The following is a 12,741-nucleotide window of genomic DNA, read 5'->3' on the forward strand; positions in this document are numbered from 1 at the left end:
GAACCAGGAATAGAGGTCTTTGTCTATAACAGCCGCCATTCCCATAGAGCTTGACACGCTCACAGGTACTCAGATGCCCCCAGGTCTTAAACTCTAGCTTGGTGTAAGCTCATGAGTAATCCCCACAGCGAGGAAACAGGAGGCAGTAGACAAGAAGGAAATGGTTTGTCAGAAACAGGATTAGGTCAGGGGGTCAGTAACAAATAACGTGGTCAGAAACAGGCAAAGGGTCAAGGCTGGCAGCAAGCAAGAGAATTCAGGTAGCTAGCCAGAGGTCAGAGCAATCAGCAAACTAACAGGGTCCAGATCAAGCCAAGGGACAGCAGCGGTTATACAATCAGGAGTCAGGAGACCGAAACAAGCAAGTCAGCTAAAAAGAAAACTGGGCGCTATAACCGACAGGGAGGCTAAGCCCTCCCTGCCTTGTGTACAGAACAAGACCAATCAGAAGTGGCAAACTATTACTGACTTCAGCCTTATCTGGCTGCTAATTAATTAATGACAATAGTACACGCGTGCACGGTAGTCTGACTGCTTGTCGTGTGTGGCTTCAGGGCAGAAGGAGTGTCCCAGCCATTGCCTAGGAGACAGGGGCGCTCTGACCAGAAGGGACATTGTGGCTGTCAGACAGCCGTGACCCAATCTGAAATGCAAGCCATGCATTTGCAAGCAGCATGTCGGCTCGTGACAGAACCATGTACGACCTGTGAGTTCGCGGAAGCTAAGCCCATCCCGCCTTGCGACGGTTTTTGGTGAACAAGGTGGAGCTCGTTAGACTCTGCACCCCTGGTCGGCCAGTGTCAATCTAAATCAAGGGGTAGATTTACAAAACTGCGGGTTTGAAAAAGTGGAGATGTTGCCTATAGCAACCAATCAGATTCTAGCTGTCATTTTGTAGAATGTACTAAATTAATGATAACTAGAATCTGATTGGTTGCTATAGGCAACATCTCCACTTTTTAAAACCCGCAGTTTAGTAAATTTACCTTTAGGACTTAGAAGCTAAATTACCTGCTGATCCATTACAAGGGGACAGGATAATCATATCTTGTGACTACGAGACACCGGACCTCTCTTAATATAAACAACCCAGCTACGTGACAAGACACAGACACTTTCAGATTCAGCATCCATAAACCTTTGGTGTACTTATAGATGGTGACTTCACAGGTATTCATATGATTGGGTGTAATCATGACTGAAGGGCTGAGTGTGAGCTGTGTGATAATCTGTGTCAATTTGTATGAATTAGGCTTTTTCTTTCTTATTTTTACATCCTACAGGCCAAAAAATTTTGCAAATAATGCAACCTTTGCATTTTGTGTACATGTGAAGCAAAGCAAAAATGCATGTTTGTTAAATAATTAAGTAATAATGGGAAGAAATGGCTATGCTGAATACATTCTAATAAAAAATAAATAAAACAATGTTAGAACTTTGCTACCACACACATATTGAAATGATACATTGTTAGTTACAAGGCACAACTTAGTGCCAAGAAATCCTAAGAATGCTTCGGTGCGATAGTGCGATTCTGGACTTAATGAAATCAGTCGAGCAAGAAGTGCATATTTTTTAACAGCCCAGATTTTCGTTATTCTTGATTCCTGGGGCTGAAGCGGGATATGGAAGTTTTAATGTGTTCATTATGACATGCAGAAGTAATTTGTTAGATCAATAGTAACCTAAATAGTTTAGGGACATGGCCTAAAATATCCCAATTTCAAAAATCGCTATTTATGGGAGGTATGGTTCTTTTGTACAAGAAAAAGTTGCTATCCTAGACAAATAAAAAATGTAACTTTAAAGAAAACACTATTTTACACAGAGAAAAAGCTTCAAAAAAGAATGAGTTGCAATTATCCCCTAACAAGGGAACGAAACATAAAGCGTAACTGGGAGGATACACTAGGGCCATGGAAAGGTCAGATTTCAGATTGTATATTTTGTTTATTTTCTGATCTTAGATTAGTGTCCAAACCAGAGAACACTTAAGTAAATGTATATTGGATAAAATTAATATAAGGCATAGCCAATAATTCAGTCGAACTGGGACTACTTTACATCGTTTAACAATTCAGATGTTCTAATATAACAACTCAACAGATATATGTAAAATTTTCATACCATGGCCAGAAACGTTTGACATTTTATATAACCTTGATGTCTACCTAACTGCAAGCCAACCGATTGTTCAGACAGAACTTGGCAAGTTAAATCATATATTGGTGACATACAGTAGGCTCATAGTTTCATTAGATTTTCATTAGATTTGGTTGCCTCAATAATCCATACGTTTGCAGTTTTGTCCACCTGCAGTAGTTTAAATATATGTCAGCAAAGTAAATTATCATTATGGCTTTATCATGGTACATGGCAAAGATCTCTTCATTTCGCAACAATGTTGAAGTTTAATTTCATACAGAATTACACATTTAAATACTACTGAACAAAACATTTACAAGGTCCTGGCCAAGCTATACCGGAATTTACAATTAATTACTGATGAATGAGTTAGATATCTTCAGAACAATTGTAAAGTTAATGCATTTATGAGTGGGAAAAAATGACAGTATCCCTTTCAGACACTTATAACACATTTATTGAAACCAATGATAATGTATACATTAACAGAACAATAGAATGTGTGTTTTGCTTTATTAATGTAAATTCTTTTATGATTTCAGTGAATTTATTATGCCAGGACTGGTCGATACCCACATCCATGCACCCCAATATTCATTTATAGGATCGGGAATGGAAAGACCTCTTTTGGAGTGGTTGAAACATACTACATTTCCAATAGAAGACACATATTCAGATCTAGAAAATGCTAGGAACCTGTACAGTACAGTTGTGGTATGTCTTCTTAAATGCAATATATTCCATTTATGTGAGTGATATCAAAATATATATAGTACAGACTGCACCATGATTTCTCCCAGACAGGCTCCCTCTATCCTCCTGCTTTGAGGTATGGAGAGCTGGGAGAGACTGTGATGTTTAGAGAAAGCATTATGTTAAATGCTCTCTCGTGTGTCCACGGGAACACATTTTTGGGGGGTGGGATGCTAAATACATAGTGCACAAGGCACTATGTAATAAACATATAAAAAGGCAGTAATGAAAGAGGAGTCCATTCTCTTTCACTGCAGAAAGTCTGCGCAAAGTGACATTTTAACAGCTACAGTGTCTAGTGAAACCAAGAAGACAGGTATCTGTTTATTTTTGGTGATAGTGCAGAACCTTGGTGTTGTGTTATGAAAACATGATTTATTATACAAATTACTTGATCCAGAATGCCTATGTAATAAATAAATATTATAGTAAGCAGCAAGAGTTTTTGTTTTTTTATCTATTCGCTGTGAAATAGCAATATTTTAGCTCATATCAGCTTATATTTTTAAATTAATTTCACAAGTAATAAGACTTGGGGCTAGATTTACTAAGCTGCGAGTTTGAAAAAGTGGGGATGTTGCCTATAGCAAAAAATCAGATTCTAGCTGTCATTTTGTAGAAGGTACTAAATATATGAAAGCTAGAATCTGATTGGTTGCTATAGGCAACATCCCCACTTTTTCAAACCCGCAGTTTAGTAAATCTAGCCCTTGGTGACATGTGTAGACAAACATACTCCAAAATTGCCTATATTATTAAGTTAGTGACATGTTACTACTTATTGGTTCTTTGCAAAACCACATAACATTCAAATATAGTTGTAGTGATCTAGAGTAGTGAAATAAATTGCAACAACAAACAATAAAAAATATAATTCATGCAAATCTCCATTTTTTTTATCTGGAAATGGTTGCACTACAGTAGTTTATTCTTATTTTTAAATATAAAGTACTACAAAAAAACATTTTTAAACATACCTTTTAACACAGGATAGCAATAAAGAAAATGTATAATAATAATGACCCTTCATGAAATAGAACTCACAAATGATCACTTATTGATCTATTTATTTTTATTTAAGAAAAGAACATTGAGAAATGGCACAACAACAGCTTGCTATTTTGCTACAATCCATACTGATGCTTCCATTGTGTTGGCTGAGATGGCAAGTAAGAACATTACTTTTAAAGTGTAAATACACTCAGTTAAATTCATTTAAAAAAAATGCTGCAAAGTAAGAATGCTTACTAAAATATAAGTGTTAATAGTTTATTTTGATCAATTACCAAAATGCAAACAGAATGAACAGAAGAGAAAACTAAATCAAAATCAATATTTGGTGTGACCAGCCTTTGCCTTCAAAACAACATCAATGCATCAATTATTCTAGGTACACTTGCACACAGCTTTTGAAGGAACTCGGCAGGAAGCTTTTTCCAAACATTTTGGCGAATTAACCACAGCTCTTCTGTAGATGTAGGTTTTCTCAAATTCTTCTGTCTCTTAATGTAATCCCAGACAGACTCGATGATGTTGAGGTCGGGGCTCTGTAGGGCCATATTATCACATGCCAGGCCCGCATTCGGGTCCCAGCACACTTACCTGCTCCACGCAAGGGTCCCTTTTGGCGCTGAGCACCATGTCTGTCCAATGGCGGAGACCATCTTGGATTGGGTCTGAGCATGTGCAGACCAGATCTTCTTTTAAAACCTCCTCTTCTTTACTACTGGTGCCTTTCTTCATTAGCAGGGTATTTAAGGCACCTGAACCTGCTGTCAGGTGTCTGTTCTTTGTGTGATAAGCCATGACAGTGCACAGACGTGACTCACTTTGCTCCTGCTGTTTCAGCTTGCTGTTCCAGTGATTTCCTGGTTGCTATTCAGTGCCTCTTATCTACAACCAAAACCTCCTTATGTTCAGCTTGCTGTTCCAGTGATTCCCTGGTTGCTATTCAGTGCCACTCATCCACAACCAACACCTCCTTATGTTCAGCTCGCTGTTCCAGTGATTCCCTGGTTGCTGTTCAGTACTGCTCATCTTCAGACATCACTTCCTCATGTTCAGTCCACTGTTCCAGTGATTCTTCAGTAAATGTTCAGTGCTGCTCACCCACAGCTATCTCCTTCTCAAGTTTGTTCAGCTCTCTGTGGTTTTCTCGCTGCAGAGTTTCTTCTACTCCTGTGTTCTCCATACATTCTTGTCTAATGCTCTCCCTGTGGTCCTCGACCTGTGGGACAGTGGCTGCAAAGCCCATACTTCCTTGCGGACGTTCCTGGTGAAGACATCCTGTCCCGTTAGACTCCACGCGTGTCTAGGTAGAGTAGTGCCAAGTCAGACAGACCTGGGGATTCTATATTTCAGTTTCGGATCGTGACAGAGAGAACCGGCCAAAGTGTGGATCCCGCTGGGTAACCTTCAGTGAAGGATATGCTTCAACACCTGGTAGAAAGAGTGGAACAACAAAAAGCCAAGCAGCATCAGTTGCTGCAGTGTCTCCAAGCACTAGCTGCACGCCTAGCCACTTTACAGGCCGCTCAGTCTACTGCGGCGATCCTGGCTACTCCTGAACCTAGTCATTCGCAGGCTCCTGTGTCCACTTCTTCGCTCCGACTTCCAACTCCTATCAAATTCAACGGAGACCTCAAGGTCTGTCGCGGTTTCTTGAAGCAATGTTCAATTCAAATTTAATTTCAGCCTCAAAATTTTCCCACAAAAAGGACGATGGTCGCCTACATAATATTTGTGCTAATCGGACAAGTCCTAGCTTCGGCCTCTCCTCTGTGGGAGAAGGATGACCCTCTGCTTAGAGACTGTGCCGCCTTCATATACACTTTTTGAAGAATTTTTGATGAGCCCGGACGCGTTTCTTCTGCAGCTGCTAGTATTCTTAGGCTCCGTTAAGGAACTCGTCCTGTAGCACAATTTGTCATTGAATTTCGCATGCTTTTTTCCCACTGGAATAATGACTGGGTAAAGGATGTCTTAGCTTCCCAGGAATTACCATCCACCTTGGATACCTTGATACCCTTGTGCAACCGTGTAGGTCTCTGAGAAAGATCTGCTGAAAAAGAACCCTCTCGCCAGCCAACTGTCAAATTGGTGCCCTGGTTCCAGTACACCTCTCCTACTGATGAGCCAATGCAACTTGGTCGGGCACGTTTAACCCCAAAGGAGCGAGAGAGAAGGCGTAGGAATAACCTATGTATATATTGCGCTGAATCTGGTCACTTCCTCAGTTCCTGTCCCAAAAGATCGGGAAACGCCAATCCCTAACCTGCTCTGGAGAGGTCAGGCTGGGGATACTGCGGGTATTTGTACCATACCTGCTTCCTTGCGGAATTCTTCTTTTACTCATAACTCCTCTGCTCTGCTGGATTCGGGTGCAGCTGATAATTTATTTCTTACTCCTTGGTTTCCCAGTGGTCCCTGCTTACAATTCCTTTGAAGGTTCCTATCGTCATCACCACCATTGACGGTTCTCGTCTCGCCAATGGGACTATTCGTCTGCAAACTGAACCCATCACACTTCAAATCAGAGCCCTGAACTCTGAACAAATCTCTTTCCTCGTGCTGGTCCAAACCACCATGCCACTTATCTTGGGACTAACTTTGCTCCAACTTCACTCTCCGCATGTGGATTGGAACTCCTCATAAATTCTGGCTTGGGGGCCCTCTTGTCATTTACGTTGCTTGCCTCGGATTAAACCTCTTATATTTGATAAAGGCCGCTCAGAGCTTCTACCATCCTATCGCCCTTGGGATTGCCCGATTGACATTCTTCCAGGCAAGACTCCCCGTTGGGGTCAAGTTTATCCTCTTACACTGCCAGAGACACAAGCCATAGCTGATTACATCCAGAAGAACCTACAACGTGGCTTTATTCAAGCCTCTGTTTCTCCTACTGGAGCAGGTTTCTTTTTTGCAACGAAAAAACATGGGTCCCTGCGTCCCTGCATTGTTTACTGCGGGTTGAATTTGATTACCATAAAGGATCACTATCCCATCCCATTGATTACTAAACTTTTTGATTGCATTAAAGGAGCCAAGATTTTCACCAAATTAGACCTGCTTACAATCTCATCAGAATTCAAGCTGTCGATGAGTGGTAAGACCGCCTTTAACACAGCGATGGTCACTATGAGTATCTCGTAATGTGCTTCGGACTCTGTAATGCCCCCGCTGTCTTTCAGAGTTTTGTCAACGAGATCTTCAGGGATCTGCTCTACTCTTGTGTAGTAGTATACCTCAATGACATTCTTATTTTTTCTCAAGATGTTGTCTATCACCGTCTCCATGTCTCAGCGGTCCTTTCCATACTCCGTAAGAACCAGTATTTTTGCAAACTGCAGAAATGTTCCTTTGAAGCTCCTTCTATTCCATTCCTTGGATACATCTCCTCAGGCTCTGGTCTACAAATGGACCCCGAGAAGATTTGAGCTATCTTGGACTGGCCGCTTCCATCCGGTCTCATTTCTGCATTTTTTGGGCTTTGCAAATTATTGTAAACAGTTCTATCAGAATTATTCCACCAAGATAAATCCCATTTCTGCCCTTACTCGAAAGGGAGCTTACACCAAGTTTTGGTCCCCAGAGGTGCTGGAGGCTTTCACTTTTCTTAAGGAAGCGTTTTCCTCGGCTCCAATTCTCAGACAACCGAATGCCTCCATACCTTTATTCTTAGAGGTTGATGCCTCCACTGTAGGTGTGGGATTGGTTCTCTTGCAAAGATCCATCTCAAATAAACTCCTACCTTGTACTTTCTATTCCCACAAGTTCTTACTCGCAGAGCGTAACTATACCATTGGGGATTAGGGATAAATAGCTATTGGCCATGAAGATGACTTGCTCAGAATGGCATTATCTTCTTGAAGGAGCCCGATATCCAGTCACCATCTTTACAAAAATCTCCTGTACCTACAGTCGGCCCAGTGCCTTAATCCGCGCCAGGCTCGCTTGACATTATTATCTTGCTTTGTCCTCCGTGTAACTTACAAACCTGGCCATATGAAAGAAAAGACAGATGCTCTCTCCCAGGCATTTGATTCCACCCAAGATGCCGATCAATCTTTTGAACATCCCATTTTGGATCCCAGATGTCCTCTCTCCTCATTGCTGTCTTCTCATCCTATCCCAAGCAAGACTTTTTTTCCTCCTCGCTTCCGGAAAAGGCTCCTTCACTCCTCAAAAAAACGGAAAAACAGAGACTTTTTGCAAAACAGGAAGTAAAAAAACGGCGAGATTTTCAACTTTAGATTATCCCTAATTTGTAAATTTTTATTCTTTTTTTCTGAAATTTGGCATGCGGCACTCATGGGCAGTTCTACATTGACATGCCAAATTTCAGCTTAATAACTGTAATACATTTTAAAATGTAGCCCCTCAAACACCATGCCCCCCCCTTTCACAAAATTAACATGGCAGAATGCCGTTTATTAGACTCAACCTGGCCTGTTTGGCTAGTATTACCCTAATTTAAGACAGAGGCATGTCGTCACTTGGCAGGGAGCAAGATCTTCTTTTCTGGCTGTAAAACAGAAAGAATTGCTACAGCAATGATAAGGAGGCCCTGGACACCTATGATTTGTAACTTCTACTGCTGACTTAATCTAATATGTAAAATTATCTAATAAATTTAAATGAACTCTAACTCTATATTTTGTATATTCTCTTTGTATTCGCGTAAGCTAAATATTAACATATGTCTGTATATTATGTTCCTTTTATAGTACCTTACCCAGTTCTATGATGGTGTTAATAAGGCTGATTGCATAGCTCACCATTTAGTAAAGATACATTATGTGCTTTTTCTTCCCCGAAATACCTTCATCTTATCTCATCCTAGAGCTCTTCTGCTAAACGAGGTGTGATAATCTTCTCACAATAGGATAGTTTCTCCATAAATGATTAATGTTAAAGTAACCCAGTTTTTTAATGGAGTATCTACAATATAAATAACACCCCTTTGCATAATGCAGCCTGGTTTTGTGAAAAGAGAAAAAACAAATTGCCAAATCTCTTCCCAGTTAATAGCATAAAGAAGGTCAATAAAACCTCCCCAACAACTTCTACTTATCAGGTTACTAGTCAACTGTTACCATGTTCTATTTATATCATGTACCTAGAAGTATAGATATTTAGCTGCCTCCTTTGGGATTTCAGTACACAGACACACAGATTTTAGTTCAACATTTAGATGGAAGATAGTTGTTTTTATTGTTAGGAATAAGTAGGGCATAAGTAGGGCAAAGGGAGGATGAATCAATGGACTGGAGCATTCACAGAAAACCAGCGTGTCTGGGTGCTTTGAAGCAATACAGGGTGTAATTCAACCCAGTGTTCTCACTAAGTCCCAAGGATTTCCCTAAGGTGATGTATCCTTTGATAGAGCGTGGGAGGTATATATCAGATCTCCCATATCACAAAAACTATGATATCAAATATAACTGGTCTTATAGCAGCTGATCCAACTAACATTACATCTAATAATGTGAAGGAGAAATCAATTGGACACTGCTCTCACTATAAAGTGCAGGGGCTTGTTGGCATCTGTTGACTTGGATGCGAACACAGGTTGCCCAGGCTCTTGTAGCAGGACATATATAAAATAAATATATATGTTAAGCACATCACATAGATTGTATGCGCAGTACTGCTATAATCCTTTGTAACTTAAAATACTTCTTTTTTTTTTATCCCACAGGTCAGTATGGTCAAAGAGCGTTTATTGGTAAAGTTTGCATGGATAGAAATAATACATATCCAAAATATATCGAAAGTACCGAAGAGTCGATCAGAGAAACTAAAAGGTTGGATAAAAGTAATTGCTTATTGCATAACAAAAAGTGTATTTTCAGATACATAAGGTGATTCACTACTCCATTTTATGTACCTAAAATCAAGTCTCACATACAATAAATTTAATTGTATAGCTATCTAATTTGAAAGCAAATGAGACCAATCAGCCACAATTCGCTGCCTGTGCTAGTGGAAAATTGCCAGCAATGCTGATCACAGTCTTAGGGGCATATTCAATTATTTACTTTTTCCACCGCGGAAAAAGTATTATCGTTATTACGGTAAAAATAAGCCGGATTTCAGCTTGCAGCTCCCTGAGCCAAGACTGAAATCTAGCGGGAAAGGTACCGTAATAACGGTATTTACGCAAACTATTACCGTAATGACGGTAATAGTGCGCGGGGCGCGTTACTTTAGGCTGTAACGCCAACAATTGAATATGCCCCTTATTAAGGTAATTCAGATATTGACTGGCAGTACCTTAAAATCTAGTCGACAGATGTCTACAATCAGTCTAAATGGAATTCATCCATGTCATTCAGTCCATTTTATCATCCACCTGAGTGTATGAGCGGTTCAAGGATAACCACTTGATAAAATACAAAGATCTACTTACCTTTGATAAGGAAACTAAATACAGTATAATCATTAAAATAGAAAAATCAATCAAAAAATCAATCTTATATGAGGCTCTAGGAGAGTCACAACAATTATATGCAGCTTGACTGGTCGTCTTTAGACTTAACAGCATTTACCAAAATGTAATTTAGGAGCACAATACCGTCCCATAGATTGTGGTTGATTCTTCTGTAAAGGCAGTTCCTAGGGAACAAATGTTCCCCTCTGTTTACATCTCTATTGAGCACTTGAGAAACAGGTCAATCTGGAACATGAAGACTTTTAGCGAAGTGTATACTGTCAGCTAGAAGGTTGTCTTCACAAGCTCAGTCCGTCATTCCCTGTAGTGTAGATCAGCAACAATGTAGGCTGCACAGTTTAGATGTAGAACACACAAAATGCAATGGCTGAGTGTCTGTGCTTTATTAATAATCCCCCCAATGTAGGAAGCCCTATAGATTTCATCTCTAATGTTGCAACTTCATCAGAGGGTTGTTATGTGCTTTCCTTCAGACCACTCTATACATAGAATACTAGTCAATTCCATCAGTAACAGCTGTCTGATCATGATTAGTGCTTCACAGAATTACTTAAAATGACTTAAAAAATATTGAAAAAAACATTTCATATAAAAATGTAAAAGAAAAGACAATCACGTGGCTTATTTTTCAAACAGAAACCAAACTGTATCCTGTATAAGCATCATCATTATCATCATCAACATCAACATTTATTTATATAGTGTCAGCATATTCTGTAGCAATTTACATTTGGGAACAAATACAGTAACAAAATACTGGGTAATGCAGACAGACAGAGAGGTAAGTGGGCCCTGCTCGCAAGCTTACAATCTATTAAACACAAGCCTCATGTTTAATTGCTATACATATATATGTACATATATATATATATATATATATATATACACAAATCAAACAAGAGAGGGGCGCTTCCATAGTGCATTATAAGACTTTAATGGTAAAAAATTATTTTACAATCACACGTACCAGAAGTTTTCTTGTTAAAAAGCACATAAAATAAGGCAAGCACGACTTACCAGTTCGTAACTCGAAGCCGGGTATTGATCCAATCCTCTACGCGTTTCGTTATAACAACTTCGTCAGAAGGAAGTTGTTATAACGAAATGTGTAGAGGATTGGATCAATACCCGGCCTCGAGTTACGAACTGGCAAGTCGTGCTTGGCTTATTTTATGTGCTTTTTAACAAGAAAACTTCTAATGCACTATGGAAGCGCCCCTCTCTTGTTTGGTTTGTAGATGATTCTGTACCTGTGGAGATCGGGTTAACAGAGGGAAGACGCGCGGTCTCTATACCGCTAGTGCTATAAGGAATCCGGCTGTCTGTATTTACCATCTTGCTTGACTGATATTTTATCTAATGAACATCTAAGACTATTCTTTTGGTGCACTGGATACCTGCTATATATATATATATATATATATATATATATATATATATATATATATATTTCAAAGAACAGCTACCAAACCACTTTCTCATTATATTAGGCCTCCATAGAATTGGTGAACGTGATTTTAATGCTGTTATTCCACTGAATAAACTAATTTGAGAGTTATTATTCGACAATCTTCCTTTGACATCAAATTTGACAGAACGTTTTAGTCTGATTGTAAATATGTTTTCACTCGTTAATACTCCCTATTAAAAAGCAACAACAAAATAATTGCACAAAATGTGGAAATTAAATGCACATGTTCCTTCAATGATTCATTATTTAGTTTAGCTTAGCTATCATACCTATAATTAAGTAAATAATACTTCCTGGACATTATTATTATGAATGCTTACAAACAATTGAAAATAGCTTGAAAATAAATTGCACTTCTTTATAGTGTGTTTTATTATTTTCTAGATTTGTTGAAGTCCTGAAAAATAAAAAAGTGAGTATACAACTTAAAAAATGGAATATTGAAACAAAGTTATTTTCCTAAGACATTTTAGTTATCATATTGTTTAAAATAGTTAAATTTACAATAATGATCTGCAAATGCTCTGCAGTCATGGACATAAGTTTTGAGAATGACACAAGTATTTTTCACAAAGTTTTCTGCTTCACTGTTGTTATACCTTTTTGTCAGATGTTGCTATGTTATACTGAAGTAAAATTACAAGCATTTCATAAGTGTCAAAGGCTTTTATTGACAATTACATTAAGTTTATACAAAGAGTCAATATTTGCAGTGTTAACCCTTCATTTCGAAGACCTCTACAATTCACACTGGCATGCTGTCAATCAACTTCTGGGCCACATACTGACTGATGGCCGCCCATTCTTGCCTAATCAATGCTTGGAGTTTGTCAGAATTTGTGTGTTTTTATTTGTCCACCCGCCTCTTGAGGATTGACCACAAGTTCTCAATGGGATTAGGTCTGGGGAGATTCATCAC

General features: G+C 39.0%; 1 protein-coding gene across 1 annotated transcript in view; it reads left to right on the forward strand.

The window, feature by feature from the left end:
• The window catches only part of GDA (guanine deaminase), a 56,141-nt gene that overhangs the window by 24,397 nt on the left and 19,003 nt on the right, over positions 1-12,741 (forward strand). Inside the window, exons 3-6 of the mRNA XM_075191733.1 lie at positions 2,688-2,859; positions 3,980-4,067; positions 9,599-9,704; positions 12,207-12,234. Of these exons, the coding sequence (XP_075047834.1) occupies positions 2,688-2,859; positions 3,980-4,067; positions 9,599-9,704; positions 12,207-12,234 (394 nt within the window). The remainder of the gene's footprint in view (positions 1-2,687; positions 2,860-3,979; positions 4,068-9,598; positions 9,705-12,206; positions 12,235-12,741) is intronic.

Source organism: Mixophyes fleayi, chromosome 1, assembly GCF_038048845.1.
Source record: "Mixophyes fleayi isolate aMixFle1 chromosome 1, aMixFle1.hap1, whole genome shotgun sequence".
Classification (NCBI taxonomy): Eukaryota; Metazoa; Chordata; class Amphibia; order Anura; family Limnodynastidae; genus Mixophyes; species Mixophyes fleayi.